This window comes from Mchenga conophoros, linkage group LG10 (assembly GCF_057382185.1).
Source record: "Mchenga conophoros isolate Kocher_MC1m ecotype Shallow Benthic linkage group LG10, M_conophoros_male_GT1.1, whole genome shotgun sequence".
NCBI classification, from domain to species: Eukaryota; Metazoa; Chordata; class Actinopteri; order Cichliformes; family Cichlidae; genus Mchenga; species Mchenga conophoros.
The window spans coordinates 9,209,923-9,233,473 of NC_140535.1; the positions used below are offsets into that span (position 1 = coordinate 9,209,923).

At 41.6% G+C, this 23,551-nt stretch overlaps 2 protein-coding genes across 2 annotated transcripts in view; one reads left to right on the top strand and one right to left on the bottom strand.

The window, feature by feature from the left end:
• Positions 1 to 11,510, top strand: part of zswim7 (zinc finger, SWIM-type containing 7) — a 35,674-nt gene extending 24,164 nt beyond the window's left edge. Inside the window, exons 3-5 of the mRNA XM_085288427.1 lie at positions 175 to 277; positions 4,348 to 4,452; positions 8,695 to 11,510. Coding sequence (XP_085144553.1) covers positions 175 to 277; positions 4,348 to 4,452; positions 8,695 to 8,805 — 319 coding nt within the window. The 3' untranslated portion in view covers positions 8,806 to 11,510. The remainder of the gene's footprint in view (positions 1 to 174; positions 278 to 4,347; positions 4,453 to 8,694) is intronic.
• adora2b (adenosine A2b receptor) lies at positions 9,166 to 22,140 on the bottom strand. The gene is made up of 3 exons (XM_085288421.1): positions 22,006 to 22,140; positions 21,423 to 21,900; positions 9,166 to 13,037 (listed from the first exon to the last, which is right to left on the bottom strand). Exons 2-3 carry the CDS (start codon positions 21,743 to 21,745, stop codon positions 12,314 to 12,316), a joined length of 1,047 nt encoding a protein of 348 aa, XP_085144547.1. The 5' UTR covers positions 21,746 to 21,900; positions 22,006 to 22,140; the 3' UTR covers positions 9,166 to 12,313.
• Between the last annotated feature and the right edge of the window lie 1,411 nt (positions 22,141 to 23,551).

A 23,551-nucleotide genomic window follows, 5' to 3' on the forward strand; every position in this document is an offset into this window, starting at 1 on the left:
TCAGCAAACTCCTAAAATCCATGACGATCTGGCATTTTTAATTAAGAAATGACAGGTTTCTGTGATTAATTGTTTTGCTTTTCTTATACACTTTTAAATCTGAGCACAAAGCTTCTGTTGTTGTTTTGACGACTCCTTCTTCTTCTTCTTCTTCTTCTTCTTCTTGTCTCATAGGCTGAAGTTTGTCTTCGGGTCTTGTGCGTTACAGGCTTTGGATTTGGTTGACCAGCACTCAGTCACCTGTTTGACAGCTCCCAGTGGACGCAAGGCCTTTCAGGTCTCTTTTTTTTTTTTTTTTAAGCCCGAGTCTCACTTCTCTGTGCCTGCCAAGGTCATAAAAGGTGTTTCTCACTGCATGTGAGAAATTCCTTCCTAAAAGTACAAATTTACAAAAGCATTTTACGCATGAAGAACATTTTTATAAGACAGGAAATGACTTAATGTGAAAGAAAAAGGACTATTTTCCTGAAATTTGTCCTGAGTCATGCTGCAAGCTTATGAGTTAGCCTCAGGGGGACAAGGCATCAGTTGTAGTGGGAGAAACAAAGCAGTCCACCAAGGTTGTGGTCATTGTGTCCTGAATTTCCTGTAAACTCCTTTAGCCTCTTGTAAAAAGTAGTTTTATGAGAAGAGCGTTAGAGCACAATGCAGCTAAATAAAGACATGGATTTTGTTCGTGTTGTGAAATTTTCAGCACAACTTAACTTTTCCACATCATTCACACCGCAGCTACCTCATGTCTGACCATTTTACATCAGTATTTCTAAATATTTCTGGCAACTTGAATCACTTGAGAGTTTTAGATTTTTTTTTTTTTTTTTTTTTTAATCCAAAAGCATCAAATTTGCTTTTGCATCTTATAAGTTCATTTTGACAGCTGTGAGTTTCCTCCTGTAATCCAGCCAGGTGGCACTTATATAAAGTTTTAATTTAACAGTGTCTGTTCAAATCATGTCTCAGAGGCATGGCTCAGACATTTAGCTTACACTGCTCTCTGACTTCACTTGTCAGTAGGCAGCATTTAAAATCAAACCAACCCCTTAAAAATACCTGAACACATCAGAACATAGTGAGAAGTGCATGAAGACACATATTAGGTCCCAGCTAAAATGAATCAAAGCAGGTCCCTGATTTCTAATGAGAAATAAAAAAGGAGGTGAAGTTACTGCTGTGAGGATCAAAGGTTAAGTGATGAAATAACGTTCAAGGTTGGACTTGAGGCCCTGTGATTTTGACCAGACTGGAGCATCTTCAGGAAGTATATGCTATCACTGGGAGTTGGAGCTTTAGCTCATTTTCTGGCTTTTCTGCAATTAGTCATCCACATGTCAAGCATTTATGCCAATTTCCTGTAAGGCGGGAAGAGGAGGGAGCAGCCGTCTCTCACCACATTACAAAAATAATCTTATTTGGGAAAGAAATGCATTTACTGGAAGTGCAGTGATGCGTGTGTTCAATGGAAAGAAGATGATAAATGAACAGATTCGGCCATTTTTGTCATTTCCTACTAATAATTTGTTTCTGTTGGACGGAGTTTCTCGTGTTGTGGTGGTTATTTTGTCACCTTATGAATAACCCATGAGAACTTGGCATTTCAGTGCAATTTTTCTTTACAGTCTTATCTCATTCTTAAAGTCAAATGACCTTTTGATAAGAAATGTACCACCGTTTTGTTTTTTTGGAAAGAGAATTTGTGAGTGGTGAAGTCTTAGAAGTACTGAAACTTAAAATAAATGTTTTTGAGTCAACTGTCATTAATATAGTGGGGAAATAGAAAGTTATTACAGCTTCTCACAGTTCAAGGTGACAATATGAAATGTTGTCTGTAAGTTATTTAATTATCTATCAAATATCCAGTTCAGGTCATGTTTTAAGGTTTCAGTTTAAGGTGGTGGTGGTGACATGGCCTGCTGAGATGTGTGACTGGCTGTAAGGAGGGTTTATTTAATCCTCTCTGAAGTGCCATTAGTTATAAGCTAAACCATTCTTCTTAATGGAATGTAAAACATAAGTCTTTGTAGCATTAACATGAAGGCTTTTTGGTTCTTAAAGTAATTCATCATTACACATGAGAATCTCCAGGTCTGTGTTTTGTAAGTCAGAATAAATGCACCCAGTCAGGGTTGACTGATAATGCACATATACAGCATGTTGGCATACAGACACAGGGGTAGCGTATCTTAATGACTTCCCACTATAAATTTCCCCAAAGTTTGTGGCGTGGAACGGAGAGCTGCCCTAGTTCCTGCTCCTCTGGCTCACGTTAATGGCAAATACTCTCATGGGAGCCACTGCTTGTAGAAGAGATGAAGCCAGAACTCTGCTGAGTCCAACTGCAGTGAGTAACAGAGAGACGCTGATGTATAGCGTTTTTTTCTTTTTTGAAGAAACTTCGATGCCTGCCAAGCAGTGCAAGCGCAGTTTGGTGTCTTTTGATGATACTTGCCACTAGCTTTGTGGTGAGAACTGCAGCAGAGCCTCATGAAAACAAAAAAAGCTGGTGTGAGCTGATTTTAAACTTGGCTCTTTAGAAACTGTAGTGGTCCTTGTCCATGTGGTCACAGTTTTACAGCTTCTGTCCTCATCTTGGTGTGGAAAGTACATCTTTAGTGAGGTGTTGTGAGTCTATGTAATTGTCTCTTTTGTGCCTTTTTTTTTTTTTTTTAAATAATGAAGTGTCACATTGAATAAATGAGGTGTTTTTGCTTTTGTAGGTCAGAGGCAAAGGTAATTCATTGAAGCTTTGGAGAATAATGGAGCCTGCTCTGCCATCTTGGCAAGCATTAGTTATTGTGAAGTGTCAAGCTAATCCACCGACTTAATGTCCTCGTGTGTCATGTGTATGAGGACGGCACCTAAATCACTGTCTGTAGCTGGGAGCGAATGCTGACATCATGAGCAGCTTCAGTCAGCCAAGGCCATTAGGCATCCCACCCAGGTTTTTTAAAAATGCATTATTTATTACTTATCTAAATAACTAATGAGAAATCATGTAGTTGGTAGAAGCTAAAGAATAGTTTACACCATTATATTCCTCTCAATTTGCCGGCATGCGGTCTATGAAGTGCAATGCTCTGCAAAAGTGTTGAGTCCCCCCCCCCCCCCCCCCCTCATTTCTTTAATTTGCTAGCAAAATGGGAAATACAGAAATTGAAACATGTGCAAACATACATAGAAATGCAGTATACAAGGCAAAAGCTTGTACAGTCTTAATCTGCTTGAAGGTAAATATGTGTTTTGATCACCTCTATTCTTCAACAGAGCCTTAAAGGCAAGCTTTCCTATGAGTTCTGTAACTAGTCTTCAGTGTTACAAGTGGCTCTACCTTCCACACAAGTAAGATATGCATCAACTATGTTGTTTACAAACTGATCAGTAAATCTGTGGGGAGGTGTGTGCTTGGGTGAGTGAGCAGAACATTAGAAATCTGTAAGTCCGGGAGCTTGTGAGAGAGATGAAAAACTGGTCAGCTCTTTATATACGCTTGGCCACAATGGTACGTGGACTGGTTCTTATATAGAGTACTCAAAGGGCTCCATCAGACTCACTGCCACTGATTTTCAGTCCAGCTCTTGTGTACTTTGTCATATCTCAGCCCTTTCTCTCAGTTTTCCTTCCTTAGCAATGGCTTCTTGATAGCCACTCTTCCACTAAGACCATTTCTGATGAGGCCTTGTCTAAGAGGGTAGATGGGTCAAACAAAAGGTTCAGATGCATCTCTCAGGTTCTGTGTCCGCTCTTTGCTGTTTTGTTTTGTTTTTCCTATTTCTTAAGGACATGACTTTCAGGTACTGTTCATCTGTCGTAGCAATCTCTTCTTCTCTCCTCCACTGGTTCGGTAGTCTCAAAGGTTTTAAAGACACACTCACACCATGCACAGCACCAAAAGCATAACCTCCTTGGTTGAGGTAATCATATGAACACTAGGAAAGACGGTTTGTTTGTTTGCTGGTCTACATCATAGCTACATTTGTTTTGTTTTTTTTAAGGTTTTAGAACAAAATATTTCTCAATCTTAAATTTAGATAGATAGATAGATAGATAGATAGATATAAAAAGGAGGGAAAGATCCATATGGAACAAGATTACGTCTGTAATATCCACAACTCGGCCAGCTATGCCTGAACTCGTAGAGAATCATTTGGGGAAACAACTTGTTTTCCTTCATTCCATTGCATGCTTTTTTTCTCCACTTCTCATCTACACAACTGCCTCTGCAGTACTGTAGTCAGATTTAATTTCAGAATCCCCCTCATAAACAACAAATGATACCTCTGCAAGTGACATTTATTTCATTTGAGGTCAGTAAACACATATTTAAGTATGTTTTGCATTAATATCTTTCAGGTAACGGGAGGTTCGGGACGTTTGTACACTTGCTTCTTGTCCTGCCACTACTGCCCATGTCCAGCCTTTGCCTACAGTGTGCTACGTAGAAATGACGGCCTGGTGGTAAGTCTCATACAGACCATATGTCGTGTTGCACTAAAGGTTTTTAGTTGGGTAGATGTGGGGAGTGGAGAGAGAATATCGTTTAAATATAAGTGCTACACAGATGTATCTGTGTACTTGCCAATGATAGTTTTAAAGCGAAAAAAAAAAGCTGATTAAAGTGCATTTTCTTTTTGTAGCTGCATTTAGTGTTTGTTTTATTTTTCAGATAAAGATTACACTGCCTGTGATAAGGGTGCTTTCACAAACCAACGATCAGCTGAGCTCTTTACATCACAGTATTCCTATAAATGATGAGGAAGTAAAATAGTTATGTTTATTTGTAGTGCAGTGTTGTGGGTGCGTGCTGTTTATGTTAGTAGTTTTTAATTGTATGTCCGTTTAGATAATTTATTTGCTGCCTTGTTTTCTTCTCTGTTATTTCCTCTTCACCTTCTCATATCCATTTCAGAAACACCACCAAGTCAAGTTAGCATGGGAATTGCCTAAGAGCACTTGGATGACATGTTTTATTAAGAGTGTTGATACTTGCTGCTATTATATCAATAACAAGAGAAAGCTATACGACATGTTGCTATTGAGGTTTTTCTGCTTTGCACATAATTGGTGTCTTCACTACAAAGGGTTCTAATGCTTTGTATTTGATTGCCTAGGTTGTTGTGTTTTGTTTTCTGAAAAGCACTCATAGGAGTTTGTTGTATTTTCCCGACCTGGTTGCTCCTTGCAGTCTTCAAATGGTAGTCCTCCAGCTGTCAGGGGCTTGAGTAGTAGTAGTAGTATTTATAGCCCCAGAGGTGAAACCCCCAGAGCAGTGGCTAACCACACCAAACCTTTACATATTTTGGAACGTGAGGGGGACATTTCCATTATATAAAGTAGTATATTTACACACACACACAGTTGTGTCTTGTCATTCAAGCATGATCTAAGTGGAAAATCTTTGCCAACTCAAGCAAGACAAAGCCCATGTTGAAATGTGTGTGACATGTGTGTGACAGATGTGGTCAGGACTTGTTTTTGTCTGGTCACTGATGGGCGTCTACCTCCCATCGCTCCAGCTAGCTGTTTTGGCTCCAAATATCTGCAAGTAAACGATCTTCGCTCGTCCTCTGACCATTAGGCCGTTCCCTGGAGGACGCTGCTAAAATCGGTGTGAGAAACAGAGAGCTGCAACAGACCATAGAGACTCCTCATGAGCACGTCAGCGCCATTGATATCTTTCCTCCTGAAAAATGTAAATGCTCATCAAACTCTTCGTCCAGTTAGATGACGGCGGAGACGAGTTTGTGTCGGTCCAAATGTGAAGCGAAATGGTGGACACGTTCATTTTAAAGAACTCTCACAATCCCAAAGTCAAAAATGAGACGCATGCAGGGTGTAGCCCTGCCTCACTAGAGCTATTTCATTCATTCCCGTGCTCTGCAGATTCCAGCATGACCACAAGAAGACAGATGAGGTAGTACTGCTCTGACAAGTATAGGTCGGTGGACATATAAAGGAGCTCACCTGCCATAGCCACGTGCTAGTAAACAGTTCACAGGAGAGGCTACCAAATAAACTTCTCTGCTTTTGCAGATTTAGAATTTAAGGTCATTTTTAACCTCCTTTTTTAAGGAATTGGATGGGAAAAAAATCCACAGACAGACTAATGTGCAGGTGAAGCTGATCTGCAGTGCACGCAGTAGTAGAGCAGGGCGATATGACTAAAAGTATTTATCACGATATACATTTGAAAATTTGCAATAACTATATAACTGACGATATAATTGACACTAGACAAAATACTTTACAACTCCACAACTTTATTAGTGCAAAAAAACCCCAACCATCAATGTATTTTCACTTAAACAAGCAGCTGTTTTTTATGTGCATTAAAGTTATATAAAAATGTAACAGTGGAAATGCAAATTCCTTGCTGACAGTTTAACCAAAAGGCATTTCCAGTGGAAATTGGCCGACATATCCTCAGCATAACCATGTATAATATCCACAAAACTTAAAAAGAAGTTATTCGTACACAATACGGTAATATTATGTTGAAGCACAGTAAGTATCACTCCGCGAGGCTCCTGCCTACGATAGTCGTAATGCTCCGACAGTCCATCAAGCGGTGCGGCTTTGTAGCTTAGCAAAGTCGTACTGAAACATTTGACAGATTTTCAAGCGCCGTGTACCACATAACATCGTTTCGAGGTCAGTAAACGCAACCAGAATTCATACATAAGGCACACGGGATCATAAGGGGCACTGTCGATTTTCAGAAAAATCAAAGGATTGATTTTAAGCGTGCTGTATTTTCTAAAAAACACCGTAATAACGATGGCCCGCTAGCATGCGCTACCAAAAATACTGCTTTGTTGTGTGTCTGACGGACGAAAGCCAAACCAGCAACCTGAAGTTGCAGCATTTTTACAAACCAATTCTGATTCATCCGTTTCATTCAACGTTCCGCCTTCGCCCTTCTCATTCTCCGTCGCCGCCATGCTTTTTCCGCCATGTGCGTATGAAAACAAAGGCATTGCGCATGCGCGTTTTACCCATATTCTATCGCGATATTTCATTTTCTTATTGTTGTCCAACATTATACCATGAAAGCTATGATATGGCCCCAGTGTTGGGGAGTAACGGAATACATGTACCGCCGTTACGTATTTAAAATACAAAATATGAGTAACTGTATTCCGTTACAGTTACCGTTTAAAAAGGTGGTATTCAGAATACAGTTACTTTGTTGAAATAAATGGATTACACTGCGGTACTTTCCTGTTTCATGTTGTCGCGGGTCAGGACTGTTTGGGTTTTGTTTGACAGCTACGTTCTGTTGTTCCAGGCGGCAGCGTTACGGTTGCCATGGTTACAGGGCGACGCTCTCTCTCTCTCTCTGCGACTGTGTGTTTCCTGGGTGAGAGAGCGCCTTTTCGTTGTTGTTGTTGTTGTTGTGCTAAGCTAACAGGCAGAATGCTACAAGCATAGCTCTAAAGAATGTAGCATCATGGGCAGTGTAGTCCGTGTTGCAGGGAGAATGGACTGCCACACACGTTATGTGTCTGTGAGCGCGAGGAGGGAGAAAAAGGGGAGTGGAAAGGTACGAGTTGTCATCGAGCAAAAACGGGAGCTGGAAGCATGTAAATATAATAATAACCACTGCAGCCAAGAAGAGTGTCTGACGAGCCCAGTTGTAAGTAAGCTATTAAGACTCGACTGTACACCGTGTTCGTGTTTTCCTCCGAAAACAATAAGTTCCGTTGGAGCAGTCTTTCAACGCCTCTCTCTGTCTCTCGCAAGAAAAGTTGACCCACACAACAAAGTAAAGCTATTTTTCGGCTATGAGCCGACAGCGACCCCGCCGTATTAGTCAGAGGTCCCTTTACTACAGTTCGGAGTCGCGGACCTTCAGTAATAGTAATAAATCACACAGCAATAGTACATTCACGTTGTTGTAAAAAGCATGATAATATATTAAGTAATCCAAAGTATTCAGAATACGTTACTGTCATTGAGTAACGTAACGGAATACATTACAGAATACATTTTGGGGCATGTATTCTGTAATGGAATACATTTTAAAAGTAACCTTCCCAACACTGTATGGCCCAGCCCTACGCAGTAGGCTGAAGAGGAAAACAAATCAATGAGTAACTTATACTGATAATAAGAGGGGCTAATGAACACGTTCACAGATCCTGAGAGCTGCAGAGCTTCTTATTATTCAGCAAACATTACGCTACTGGAATTACTGCTTATTTTGTACACAAACGTCCACACACAAATAAAATCCTCTTTATCATAACTGCTCTCCATGTGTCTCCATTTATGAACATTTTTAATTAGATATAGATATTCTAAGTTACTGACTAATACGCTCAGTGTATTATACAATAGTTCATTGGAATATTTAGATCCCCGTGGGGAAATTCCTCTCTGCATTTAACCCATTCACTTAGTGAAGCAGTGGGCAGCCACTGGGCGCCCGGGGAGCAGTGTGTAGGGACGGTACCTTGCTCAGGGGTACCTCAGGGGAATCGAACCCCCGACCTTCCAATCATGGGGTCACCACTCTACTGAGCTATCCCTGCCCAACAGGTTAGAGCCAAACTAAACTGCTCCTTTCTAGTCTGGTGTATACATGAGATGTTTGAATTTAAATTACTGGCATGTCATTACAGCTTCATATCCGTCTCATTAATCACACCAGCTCTGCTGTTAATCTAATGAATCTGTGTCTGCGATCTTTTCTTTCAGTGCAAACATATCCTGGCTGTGTACCTGAGTCAGGCTATGGCTGCGACTCAGCAGGAAAGCGTATCTGATCAGCAGATGTCCCTGCTGCTCAGTGGGACGATGGACCCGTGACTGCAGGTAGATCGACACACCTGGCCCTGCAGAGGCATGCGCCGGAGCACCGAGCATCCTGGATAGAAGCCAGTGTAGTGACATTCATGACACAGCAGGGAACGCTGTTATGTCTCTCTGAAAGACCACAGATGTTGTTCTATTCATCTTTTCTTTTGGAAGAGTTCTTAATCTGTTTTCAAGGAAATAACATCTGTTTGCTGAATATGGACTGCTCTATATTTGGTCTCCTTTTATCTGAAACTGTCAGTTCATGAGGCAGCATCTTCATACTGAAAGCACTTAAGAAGCTTTCCAGTGTGGGAAATTTAGACTGTCACATGGTTTGCAATTTTAACCTTGGGGGGGAAAAAGCTGGCGTTTAACAATATAAACATTGCCTTTATTAACAAAATAGTTCACCATACATACAGCTTTTATCATGTTAAATAGCAATATCAGTTAGCAGTTTTGTTGGAGAAACCAAAGAATGGCCTCTGGAAAACTTGAACATCAGCTTGACCACAGAGGAAGTTTTTCCTGATTAGTAGCAACTCTGACAGACAGGTACTTCGAAATGAAAGGCAGGAATGTTGAATTCAGTCAACTTATTTCGACTTACTGTTGAACTTGAAAAAGAAGGCAATAGTTTGACATCGATAGCTGGCTGAGAAAAGCTGAACACCTACAGTACTTTTTTTCTTTTTTTTTCTTTTTTTACACACATCAGTCAACATAGACAGTAATACAACGTTACAGTGCATTTACAGTGTAGATGTCTCCATTGGAATGTACTAAACGCTGCACACTCCTGTATTTTAGCCCTTGAATTTAGTCAGAGGTGGATCACTACACACAAAAGCAAATGAAGTGGGGGAGATAATGAAGCACTGGAGGCAGACGCTACGCTTGTTTTAACATCAACAAAACGTGGTTCGACACCACCAGTGAAGCACAGCTAACAGGAAATGATCAGAAATGTCAGTGCATTTGTGTAGTGATGGGTCTCTGTTGACCAAAACACCTGCTCATTTTCACTCAAGGTGTGAGAATTCAAATAAAACCGCTGTGCTCTGGTTAATCTTACATGCTCTTGTATATGCTGAGCTTTGAAAGTTACAGCAACACTTCTGTGAGGTTTGCTGCACTATGAGCACCACTGAGAGTGTGTAACAAATTATTTCTCTAGTGTTACCCTATCCTTTATTCTTTTTTTCTTTTTTTTACTTCAGTTAGACTCAGTTAAAATGGCCATGTTTACTTAAATTAAAAAGCTAATGTCGGTGCAGTCTTGACGACTGGCTTCACTAAGAGGGCCTCGGGATTCCAGCTGAGACTGTCTATGTGGGGGAGGGCATTGTCAGCTGTACTCCTGAGGCAAGTCACATTCATTTATTCCCAAATAAATCAAAGCAGTGATGCTTTATGCCTTTAATTGCTTGGATACAGAATAATAAATCAAATTGCAATGATCTGAAGAATCAAGTTTGACTTGGCTTTCAGGTCTGCTACAGTATCTACAGTATGTCATCATGTGGCTCAATAGAAAGCAGCTTTGCACAGATGCAATGTTTCCATGAAGGGTGCAATCAGTTATTCCTCTTCCTGAGCATTTGAAAATGTAAATCATGCAGAGCACAACCACACGTGTTGTGTTGAACTGCATCATATTAATGGGTCTGCCTTCGCTCAAATCAAATTGTGCTATTTTTCTGCAGCTGCAAGACAAGGTTGGTGAATCCTTTGGAATTACAAGGATTTCTATATCGATTCTCCATGAAACATGGTCTGATCTTTATCTAGGTCACAAATATAGATGCACAGAATCTGAATAAAGTGGTTACAAAGAAATGACTGTACTTTCATCGCTCACAGTGCCAGGGCGGAAAACCTAACTGCACTTCTGTGCTCACAACTACTCTAAAAGTTACTTGAAGACAAAGGTTCTCCAGTTAAGGAGATGAGAGGGTGTGGGTTATAGGACTTTGAAAATCCCCCCCCCCCAAAAAAAAGAGATTCAATCAAAAAAGTCTCAGAGATACGCACAGGAAATTCCAAAGTGTTGCTCGTCTCTTCCCTGCAGGAAAAAAAAAAGAAGAAACTGGGAGTAACACCAAATTAAAGTTGGATAATGGATATCAAACACTAGACAACTTGGGTATCCAGTAACACTTATGGGCCAAGAGTCTATGGACATTATTAACATCTGTGTTTATCTGGAATTTTCACATTGGCTACAGAAACTAAACCCTGCAAGTAATCAATGCAGAAATCCTGGTAATTCCAAGTGGTCCTCTAACTACGACTTCTAGGAGCCAGAAAGTGCTTACTCAGTATAATAGCCACTGGAGTAGAGCTAATTTTTGCCCCTCTCCCCAAAAAGACCCTGTGGCTATGAATCGTGATTCATGTGGAAGAAAAAATGTTGTTTTAATTTTTCCATTTCTCCCTGTTTTGTTGTTTTTGTTTTTTAAATCAGTTACCATAACTTCCACAAAGCAGAAAAGTGCATTTTTCTTCCATCTCTGCACTGCCGAGCTCTTCTGCTTGCGCACGCGCACACACACACACACACTCACAAGAACACCTGCAAACACTGGCACTTAGTTGAGTTGAGCAGTTGAGCAGCAGACAACATTGAGAACATTTCTGCTTCATACAGATGTTACATTTGTTATCTGACTCTAATTTTGAATTGATATGAAAGTTACTTTTTTTTTAGCTCCTCCTATAATTAAATAAAAACTATAAAAACAATCTGTCTGCATACTAAGGTGTGATAAGTAAGAGTGTGAGCTCAACTTTTAAAGGTTCACAAGCCAAAAGTAACCACGGACATACTGTACCTTTTAGGTCCACAAGTACAGATGTAGCCACACAAGTTTGTTTGTTTTTTGAACTTTACATTCTCAAAGATATATATTTTTGTAATAAATAAGTTAATAAACAGTGGCACTGAATGTTGACAATATAAAATATAATGGCAGTAAAGAGGAGTGTTTGCAGTTGTAACATTATGTTGGATTCAAAATGATAATCCAACATAAAGATGATAAGCAGTAATTTTTCTTAGTTTGGATCCCATTCACAGTCCAACAAATCCAGTTAGCTTTATATATGGACATGTTAATAATGTCCATATATATATATATATATATATATATATATATGAATAAAAATAAAAAATCCCACTGTAGCGGACAAACACAGTGCCTTTTATATGGATGCAAACACGCGTTCCAATTTCTTATTTGGTGCGCATCTTCTATTTTGACAGCGAATGCGCACCTGTGGACCACGTGTGTGTGTGTGTGTGTGTATCCTTCACAATAGAAAAGATTTGTAAAACTTGCTATGAAACATATCATTGCTTGGCCCCTGATACTTTGCACTGTTCATAATTAAATGTCCACATTCAAGGCGCGTTTGACATCTTTACATATCATACCATTGTTCTGTAAACATTAGAAAACTGGGAAAGTCAAGACTAAAACAACAATTGACACAGATAATACTCCTGTACGGTTCCCTATAGCAGAGGGTCGATGGTCATGTTGATTTGGTCTTTGTTGCGTTTGCTGCCATTGGAGCTGAGGGACTTCTCCTTTTTGCATGTAAAGGGGCTCAGGATCTTGCGGAATGTGACCCTGAAGTCCCTGATTCGGTAAGCATAGATGATGGGGTTTACTGCAGAGTTGGCGTGAGACAGAATGATGGCCACGTACATGACGACCTCCAGCTGTAGCTTCTGGTAAAACAGCGTGACACAGTTGAGGATGTGGACAGGCAGCCAGCAAATGGCAAACAGTCCCACGATGATGGAGAGGGATTTGGCAGCTCGGATTTCCTTCTGCAGCAACCCGTGATTTTGGCTGTCGCCGTTGCCCACGCATTTCAGCTCGATCTGCCTCAGTTGCTTCCTGGCCACGTTGAATATCTTCAGGTAGATGCCCAGCATGATGAGCAGTGGCAGCAGCACGCAGACAAAGAAATTAAAGTACACCATGTAATGCATGTCTACCACGCTCTCAAACAAGCACGTGAGCTTGCAGCTCCGTGGCAAGTCCCCCGTGGCACTCGGCGCTGCTGTGATGCTAGCGTTCATAGTGCTGCTTGTGTCAGAGCTGTTGTTACCACATTTCTTAGACTTCAAGTTCCATCCAAAGAATGGGATGAGGCCAATAATAAAGGAGAGAATCCATAAAATAGCAATGATCTCTCTGGCAGTTTTACCCGTCATCAGCTCCTTGTACCTGGACAAAACACAGCAGAGATTACTGACTGAGGTTTTGCACAAATATCACACTTAAAGGGACATTATTATTCTTTTACTGCAGCTGTGTGTGATTCACAGTTAAAAACAATCTGTATTTATCTTATTACAACCCCACAGTTCATCCACAGCTGGATCCCTTCACTTGCCAGCTGAGGATTGGTAGATGCTCACCACCAGAGCTGGTTATTTAAGGCGACTGTATTCGCAATATACAGTCTTACTGACATAGAAGTCAAGTGCTTAGAGCAGGGCTGCCCAATCCCAGTCCTCGAGAGCTACTATCCTGCAGCTTTTAGATGCATCCCTACTCCAACACAGCTGAATCAAATGGTTTGATTACCTCTTCAGCATGCCATCATGTTTGGCAAAGTCCTGATAACAAGCCATTCATTTGATTCGGGTGTGTGGGAACAAGGATGCATCTAAAAGCTGCAGGACGGTAGCTCTCGAGGACCGGGATTGGGCACCCCTGGCTTAGAGCAATCTGAAGTAAGAGCTTTTCGGTCACAGGGATTACCTGCACAAACACACACCTCATATATAGTGTTCTTAACAATATTAACAACCTAGCTGTTTATTGTTGGTGTTGTTTATTTAAGAAGACTTAAAATTATGCATCCCCCAAGAAGAATTGGGACACAACAAAGGGGAAAAACTGGTAGAGAATAGTAAACTTTTGTCTTACTTGCAGTGGAAATCCGCAATGTACAACCACACCAACAAAATAAAAGGTTTAAATATGCATATAAGCAAAAATGTAAAAGAAAACCAACTTAAGCTTTACTGGTTTTCAGCGTTGGTTTTGTATAAAGCTCCAAAATGTATTTATTTATATATATACACGTGTGTGTGTGTGCGCGCACAGATGTTTGGTTTAGTGATGATTAGTGGTTGTTAAAACCAATTCAAAATCAATTCCCTACAAGAACTCATCAATGCAGTAGAATGGTCTCCAACTTGGTATTTATTCTGTAGTAGTAGATTATTATTACAACAGATGCATTACAATTTAATTTGAGACCACTTGCATTACTTTATATACAGCAGTGAAAGTGAATCAAAGATACATAAATGCATCTTTGTTTGTTTTTTATTGATTTTGTACATCCTGATGAGGACCTTTCTAATCCCAGTACATCCTGTCATCTTGTTTGAATTTGCAGTGATGGTGTGTGACTAGTGGAAACCACAGCTCAGATTCTACTCTAAAATGACACCACTGTAAACAAGACAAAAAAAGATAAACAGTCAGAGCCTTTCCATATCCTCTCGGTGTTGTACAGAAGCGCAGCGTAACTGCGGCGGTGCGCGTTGATCAGGAGCACATTGTCGGCTTCAGAGTGAAAGCATTGAGTCTGCTGCTATCTCTGAGTGTTTCTCACACACAGCTGTGCTTAAATTAATTCCACGAGTACAAAACCGAAACTAAACTTAAGCCTGTTCACGTGTTTGCGCTCGGATGCTGTTTCACAGGCTGCACCAGCAGACCACTAAAGTGACAGACGTTTGAAATGGTGCCGATTTTATTATTATTTAAATCAGTCTTGAGCTGACAACAAGATAATGTGTGTTTCTCATACAACCGTCTTCGTGGCTTGTGGATATGAAATGAATAACTGCATGTGTGTGAGGCCGTGCATCACAAATGCGCGGTTGAGTCACTCCCGTCTTCCCGTTTTTGTCCCCATCATGTGAGATGCGCTTGAAGCACAATTTGCTGTTTCCTCAAAGTGATTCAAGCGAGTGTGTGGTAATGACTCACACACATACTGACAACCCCCCTTCCACTCACACACACACACAAAAACACAGGTGGGGGTGTCACAGAAAATCCATGTGACCTCGCCTGCTGCGCAGTACATGACCACAATATATCATAACTTAAAATGTGACTTTTTTTCTGCAACGCGCTGTATGATAATGAGAACTTAAAGGTCATTCTTAAGCCATTAGCTAATAATGAGCTAATCATTAGTCAATGACTAATAAGCCCTTTTTAAAAATAAACATTAACTTTATATTAGTAAGCCATTACTGATATATATTATTGATAAATCAAATTGTGCATGTGAGAAATGATCTGTTAACCATGCTGTTGCCGCACATGGACTGTCTGTGGACAGTGTGGGGAAAATTGGTCCGGGAAGCTGCTTAAAGTTGTCCTTTCTCACATGTGAGGCACAACAGGAAGTAGTCTGCTTCAGGAGTGCTCTCACTGATGTAATTGAGGGTTCTGTCTGAGTAGTGTGCACACAAGATGCCTGACAAATGGCAACTACACCCTAGCTGCAATTTCACTTACGCTTCATTCAGCTTATACACTCCAAATAAACTACTGAACATGGTTCAGGTGTTAATCCCCTGCAAAGTTCCCAGTTTTCTTCATTCTCCATTTTTTTTCTGTCCCATTTCCTGAACACAGTGATGTTTGCGGCCTCCTGAGCTGACCGCCACCTTTTCTGCTCTGCTTTTCACTGTCCTCGCATCCCATTAGGCTCTCACATCCTGGATGCCTGAACCAACCAGACACACTGTAAGCAGCCAATGGTGAAAGGAAGGTCCGTGCAGATGCTAACACGCACTAACAAAGGGCCACAAATAGCCAGTGAGGGAGACAAATTGAGGAAATGGTCGTGTTGTTTCAGGGGGGACACGTTCACCTAGTGTCTGGCCCCATCACTCACATTGTTCTCACAGGTCATCTGAAGCAGATATGAGCTTTCACATTTGCCAGTTCAGGAGGTCATCATCAACAGACAGTTACAGAGTCAAAGTCTTAGTACTTAACTGCAGCTCAACAATAGTCCAGTGCTTTAAAAAGAGATCTTTTCAAGGCCAAAATGGGCAGGAGAGAAGCAAAATCCACAGCGGAGGGATATTTTAGATCGAAACGATGCATCCCTGTCTGTATGGTGAGAGGATCTTTTGTCTTCGCTTTACTGTGGGGGTGTGGTTTAGGTCTGCTAGTCCCTTCAGAGGGTTAGGGTCACTGCAAATCAATATGAAGTTATTCTGAGTAATCACCTTTACCCTGTGATGCAACATTTCTACCCTGATGGGAGTGGTCTGTTGTATCCATAGGGCATGGGGGGGGGGGGGTGGTCACTGCATGGTCTGATGTGACTCATACACTGGGGTCTTCACAGTCATTACATTTTATGGGAATTAAATGCCTGTAGGACATTTAGGACTACACATGAGACAGCACTCTCCTTCACCACCACCATCCGAGCACCAAAGGAGGGCTTATCTTTTGGAGAAACTGCATTCATCCCTCCAGTAAACGTCCAGAGAACTGTTTCCAGAGAGCACTGAAGCTGATATTCTGGTACGTCGTGGCAAAAACGGTCACTAGCATGCTTTATGTGTTTTTTGTTTCTCACCACTCTTTGCATGGCCCACTGGCTATGTAAAGCAAGCCTTTACAAATTGTGGACTTAATTATGTGTCTTCCATGATCACCCTGGTCTCTTTATGGGATTCAGAGTACTGTGCAAAAATCCTGAACCACCCCTCAATTATTTAAATATTTGGTTCCAAGCAAACTTTTTTCAAGTGGTTTTGAGCAACAGAGAAGTTTTCCTTTGGACATTGGCAGCTTTTTCACTCATTTTCAGTTGAGTCCTGAGGAATGTTTATTTAGTTGTTTTTGTTTGTTAAGATGCTCAACATTGACCTTTAAGAAGAATAAAAAAGGTATTTACTCCTTACTAAAGGCACTTAGTAAGGAGGCAATTATAAATTGTGCCTTCAGGCACTTTGTCACTAACAACAATGTAGCTTGCCATCACCAGTGTGTGAATGGGTGGATGACTGGATATGTAAAGCGCTTTTGGGTCCTTAGGGACTGGTAAAGTGCTATATAAATACAGGCCATTTACAATTTAACCTGTCGCAAAAATCATTTGTTCCAATTTCTTTTTCAAGTATTTGGCTTGCATAAAATAGTATTTTTGCACCAACAAGGTGATTCCCAAAGAGTTATCAGCTAAAAAGTGAAGCTCTCTCCGTTGTGGGCAGTGGAAAAACACACAGACGAGCACCATCAGTTATGGATTGGGCTCCCCAGAGCCCGGACCTCAATGTTATTGAAGCAGTGTGAAGTCATCTTGACAGGGTGGAGCTAAGAGAGTTCAGGCTGTGTTAAAGGATAAAGCTGATCATATCAAATATTGACTTTCAGGCTTGTTGGAATTGTACAAACTCTGTTTTTGACATTTATTCTGTATTTTCGTGTAGGTTTGCACGTTTTGGTAAATCCCTGTAACCATTTCCCCTCCAAAATGTAAAGAAATAAAGGGTGATTCAAGACTTCCGAACCACTGTAAAAATAACAGCGGTGCCATCCGACCACAGGCTGTAAAGATAGACATGATGAGGAAGTATGCTCAGCTTGCAATACATGCGGCTTCCCTTAGGGAGTTTGCTAGTAAAATTAAAGTCATGTTAATGTAACAGCACACTTTCTTAATCACTAGTTCAGTCTACCTAACAGTGGGTGTTTGGAGGAAAAAGAAGTCCTGTGTTGTAATACTTCGTAGTCATCTACAACTACTGGTTGGCTAATGGTCAGCTGATATTCCCACAAGCCTCAGAACTCTCTCCTGCACATGTAGCTGGGCAGACAATGGTGTGGCCTTTTCACCACTGCTAAAAAGTTTGGTGCTAGAAAGTTAATTGACAGTTGCCCTATTTATTTCGTAGCATACTGTGAACAGATTTGTTTTTCTTTCTGAACCTACAGCAGCCTCACTAACGCTCGGGCTCCAGTCTGAACAATCAGTTATTCATCAATGGTGCGGCAGCGCTGTCTGCATCCTGGACTCCCTGCAGAGTGATGAGCGGGTGCCCTGAGGTCCATGAATAATACAGCATTCTGGCCAAAGAGGGAGGAGAGGAAGCTTCAGAGCGCACGATGACCTGTACTCCTACTCTCACTTCCACCGCCACTCTCCCATGTTCCTCTCCATCCGCTGCTCCCTCCGAGTGTTAATCGCAAAGTACAGCAGGCAGGACAGGGTCCATTTCCCAGAGGGTCCATCTCCTGGACATCACTTCCCACTCTCTCTTTCTCTGTGTGGAAGCAGCGACTGGCTGAACGGATTAGCTTTGGCATGACGACAGCATGGTGGCATCTATCTGTGTTGTGCTCCCCCCCGCCCACACACACACACACACACACACACACACACACACTCCCCGGCCCATTTTCCATACATCTCTCCTCTCATCCCTGTCAATGTGCTTCCGCCCTGGGGCCACTGGCCTATACCAGACTACACAAACCTACACATACACACACAGTCTAAACTAACAATACCCAGCTAAATGTATGGCTGTGTCTGTAGCCCAGCTTCAAAAACAATCTAAGAGGTGGGTTGTTCACAGCAGAAAACAGGAGATTTTTAAACTTCAGTCAGATTGCCACCATACATGCAAACAGGGCTGTGCGGCATTTGCATGACGAATGGTGTGTACAGAGCATCTCCATTACATAATTAGCAGATAAGGTAAACAGATTTGAATCTGTAAAGAGTTTTCACTCCAATAAAGACATAATCGCTGAGTCGTTATCCCGCAGATGTAACCTCTCTGTAAAGCTTCATTGGGAAGATTGACTCAGCACCGTATTTCCTGCACTTTGCTGACTCACAACTAAAGCGATACTTCCCTCCATGTCTATTTTTTGAAACATGACCTTTTATGTTGGGGTGCCTTTATTTCACACCCATGAAACGGTAAAGTGCAGATACTATTTGGTGAGTCACCAAAAGAAGATTGAAACATTGCTAAAAGAGCAGGGGAACATTTTGGTAATTAACGGTATTCCCTTAGAGAATAAGCTGACAACACTCATATCTGTGAGTTAAGTGTACAGCTTGAGCCACGTGTTGTATTTCCCTGTTTCACACAGATTAAACAAATGAGATCTAGCAGGTTAATTAGTTTGCTTCAGAGGTGCCGGCGGGCAGGTTTTGTTGCTTCGGGACTGAGCCAGTTCGCTTTCACTTTCTCCCAGCTGCAGTTTCAGCACACAGACACCAGCGTGGTATCCAGCTTATCACCCAACTCTAATATGTGTATTTACCAAATGTTGTTCATGTTGCACTAATCGGTCCTTGTGCGTAAGTGCTGTTGCTCTTGTGGTGAGATAAACATCAGATTTTGATCGTTTGAGATGAGCCACAGATGCCACATTAGTCTTAAATCAGACTGAGACACACTCTTCTTCAAACCATAGTCTGAGAATCTTTCTGCAATTCAACCAGTGTTGATGGTTTTTCCAGACTCTACAGTTGATCCATTTCGGGACTCACTGACTCACTTGCATTTGTTGTGCATAACTCATCCTTCATTAAATTCAGAGAGTGCTCCATCCCTCTTTGAATGCCTGCATCTTTAAGCATTTTTTCCATCTACACCCTGTTTTCCCATCATTCTCCATGAGTACAATCCATAAATATGGATCAGCTGTTTGAACTCCAGCCATCAAAAGAGCCTTTCCTGGTTCTTCAGCCCCTAATGCAGCCATGCATTTTTCATCATTTGTAACATAACTAAAGCTGGATTTACAACAACACCAACACTTTACCACACCCAGTAAACATACACATGTGCTGGAACCAAGACAAGGAACGCTCCATTAACTTTATGAAACATGATCAGTTTAAAATCAGCAGCCCGAGGCGAGAGGGGGCTTGCATTCACAGACCACAGTGGGGGCTGTCCTGCCGCCGTGGGTGGGGATCATAGTTTGAGCTCAATGATGTGCATAAAGTTTTGTTTTGTTTTTGTTTGTTTGTTTTCATTTGAAACCTACAGGACAGAGGGACAAAATAGCCAGAGGGTCTTTTTCTTATAATGACAAACAGGGAAGCCGGGGGCTTGAGGCGGGCATTGAGTGGGTGTGCAGCTCTGTTATCTCGTGGGGCTTAAAACATCTGCTGCTGGCCTTTCACTTCCAAAAAAAAACATCTGCAAAAACACTTTTATCTGAGTTAGAATTTCGTCCTCAGGGGCTGTCAGACTGACCAAACTCACACACACAAGTGTATGGACAATGTGAGCTTGGCAAACGCACATTGATCTTATTATGAAAAGTACAGTATGTACATTTCAGTTCAAGCTCAATCTATGAAAGTCATGGAGAGCACTGTTCACAGGGAACGTATGGAGCTGCTGGAAGTTCAAAGGCAGTCAAAGTCCTATTTCTCTATGAGGATGTAAAACATGATAAATGTCATTTTCCATCTGTAGGGTGAAAATAGAAGCACAGAAGGGGGGTTTCACAAGGTTAGTGGCAGACAACTTTCATCCCAGACTAGTGTCAAACTGTCCTTTCTTGCCAGCATCTGAGTATAATGGAAATGACAGCACATTTCAGTCACACAGCCTTGCAGCAAAAACAACATCCACTTCTCACAACAGTCACTACACTGCTTGTTGTCTAACTCACTAACAAGGTGAAACGCTAAGAACACCACCACCAGCACAGAGACAATCCCCATCTGATAATAAAGCTTGTTTGGGGTTTTTTTTGTTGCTTTTTTCCTATTCGAAGAAATGTCAGGCAGCAGCGCTCTTGTCCCTGCTGGCAGCTCATCTCTACGTTTTTCCTCATGTGGACTGCAGGCACTTTCAGGGGCTGCGCTGTGGAGCTTAGCGGCCTTGCCATGAAGTTCAGGAGAAGTGACACACTCTGGCAGGTATTGATCTCACAGCTTCGCCTGATGTGTCACATCATACATTTGCATGACTTATCTTTGCATTTTTCACGAGCTGCGGGGTTTCAGATGGAAACATCAGCTGGGGATCAGCTAAAGGAACAGGACCAAACACTCAGATGATGCAGATTTGAAACCAAGCGCATGCAGAAAGGTGGCATTGACTCGACAACCTTAAGATTATGTAACCCAGGGTGAAAAGGGTCAGTTCAAAGTGTTTGTTAAAGCCATCTGATTATCATTCCAGACTTAGGCTTTAACCAAGCTATTCTTACACGGGGCAATGAGCTCAGCAAGAAACTGAATCACAAGGTCACGGAGCTGATACTGATCTTTGCTTCTCTTTTTCTACATGGCATAGTTGAGGGCACTTACTTTCAGCTCTTTTATGAAGATATGGGAGAATGAAAGCAAGTATGTGAATAAAATATCAAACTTCCAGGGCGCATTAAACACATGTACCATTCCTGTTAGGAAATACTGCCTGAAGAACTTAAAAGTAAATAAAGCCTTAATGAATCATTATTCTGGTCTGATGTTTCAGTGTCTTCACACTGATTTGTTCAGGCAGGGATCCCAGCTGTAAAACTAACTTTCTTTCTTTCTTGATTAATCTGACAGACAAAATGAACACTCACCTGAGAGGGATTTTAACGGCTAGATATCTATCAATTGCAATAGCCAGAAGACTAAAGATGGAACTCTGAGTGAGCACCAGGACAAAACAGGCAAGGAAGAGACATCCATAAAAGTCCAGGGGTATGCCGATGCTGATGGTTATGGCAAAGGGGATGGCGAGGCACCCGACGAGAATATCAGCCACAGCCAGAGATACCAGAAAATAGTTGGTGGCGTTCTTCAGAGTGGTGTTGATCGCAACAGCCCAGCACACCAGTACGTTGCCGAAAACGGAAAGAACAGCGATCACTACTTCAATCACGATGTAAAAGAACGTAATCATCTCAGCAAAGTGTGGGGGGAAAAGGACTGAAAGCTGCAGGCTGTTGGCAGAGGAGACGGTCACCCACAACACCGATTCTAGTCCCAGGGGAGAAAACAAGTCTTTCTGAAGTAATCCAAAAATATTCCACACGTGCGAACTGCAAAATCAGCCATCTGTAGAAAAGAAAGGATTACTTTTTTCTCCACACATCAGGAACTTATCCTCCTGCCTGTTGCAATCATTTTAAAAAAGTCAACACAATTAACATTTTTACCCACCTTAATGAACCTTTTCATCGTCTCTGGCTCTTATAACACCAACATCGGGCGATCTGCAGAGCGTTTAAGCGGCATCTGTAGATTCGTATCGCAGACAGAGTGTCACCCAACTTCCGACCCAATGGTAGTTTTCAAGAGGAGTGAGAAACGCAAGAAAAAAGGGGAAGGGAGGAGGGGTGTGTGTGTGTGTGTGTGTGGGGGGGGGGGGGGGGGGGGGGCTCTGTGTCACTGAAAGCCACGCCTCAAACGCACACGCTTCAAACGCACGCATACTCGCGTGCAGTTACAGTTATGAAAGTGGAATCAAACGGGAGAATCCGTCGTGCGTAATTACGCGCCAATTAAATCGCATTCAGTGATGGGCTGCACGTGCATTACGTTTAACGGAAGAATAGCTTTTGGTTGCCTACGTGCATGGCATGCGCGCGCATCTGTTTCCAATCAGTGCGTTCGGGGACGGCACAGAAATCAAACTCAGAACTAGAGTTGCTCATTTTCTTTACGTCAACCCGTGCGATGAAGTCATAGTTTATATGCAAAGGAGAGAGATTTCTTTCTGTGCAGACAAAGTAAAGTTTTCCCTCTTTCAGAGTCGAGTCTGTTATTGATCCATGCGTAATCCTCTTAAGGTCAGGATTACCTTTTGGATGCACACAGGGACAGCTGTGGGAAAATATTACTTAGAGGAAGGATGTACAGCTGGGTTACAACGATCAGTTACTGCATTCAGACAGTTAAATTTAAATAGCCCCATACTTCATGGGAAACGACTCCCACAGAAATATTTTAACGTAGAAAAGGCGTGTTGTCGAAAGCAGGGAATGCGTCCCGATAGTTCCCACTTACCCTGATGTAAGTGGGCTCTGGCACAAAACTTTAATGTGCGCAGTGGGGAAGCAGTTAAAACCTTTATAGCAACACAGCGGTCACTGGAGCGCATTTAAAACACAGGGTGAAGGCTGGTTCACTAAAACGGAGGCTTTACTGAAAAAAAAAAAAGAACTTGAACTTGACAATGATTTAAAAAAAATCTTGAAATTCCTTTATTAAGCAATATCATCAGACATGTAAGAATAGAAAACTGCTGCATACTGTATCTGTCCACGTTCTCGCTCTGTAGTATGTATGTCTGCCAAATAAATAACAATTTGACCTGTTAAAACATTAGGGCATCTGCAAACAGAGGCTTGCCTGTATACCAGAGAGAAAGTGTTGAGTCCTCAGCTCTTAGAAGCTCTCTTTTGTACTTCAGCATGCAGAATACAGATACAAACCTGTTGCGCAAACAGCTGCAGTAACCATAGTTCAGAGAATTTTAATGGAAAGCATTAAGAGACCGAAGGAGGACACAGCATGATGGTTCAAGTCAGGCAGTGCTTAATACTGTACACAAAGCAAATAGCGATCAATCTGTATTCATAAAACTTTTTTTTAAGAAAACTATTCAGGAACTCTTTAAGTGTTACTTCATTACAACTATTGTTTGTCCATTCTGTAAGGAAAAACTGAAACTTATCAGTTGAAAATGCTTTATGCGCCACAAAGC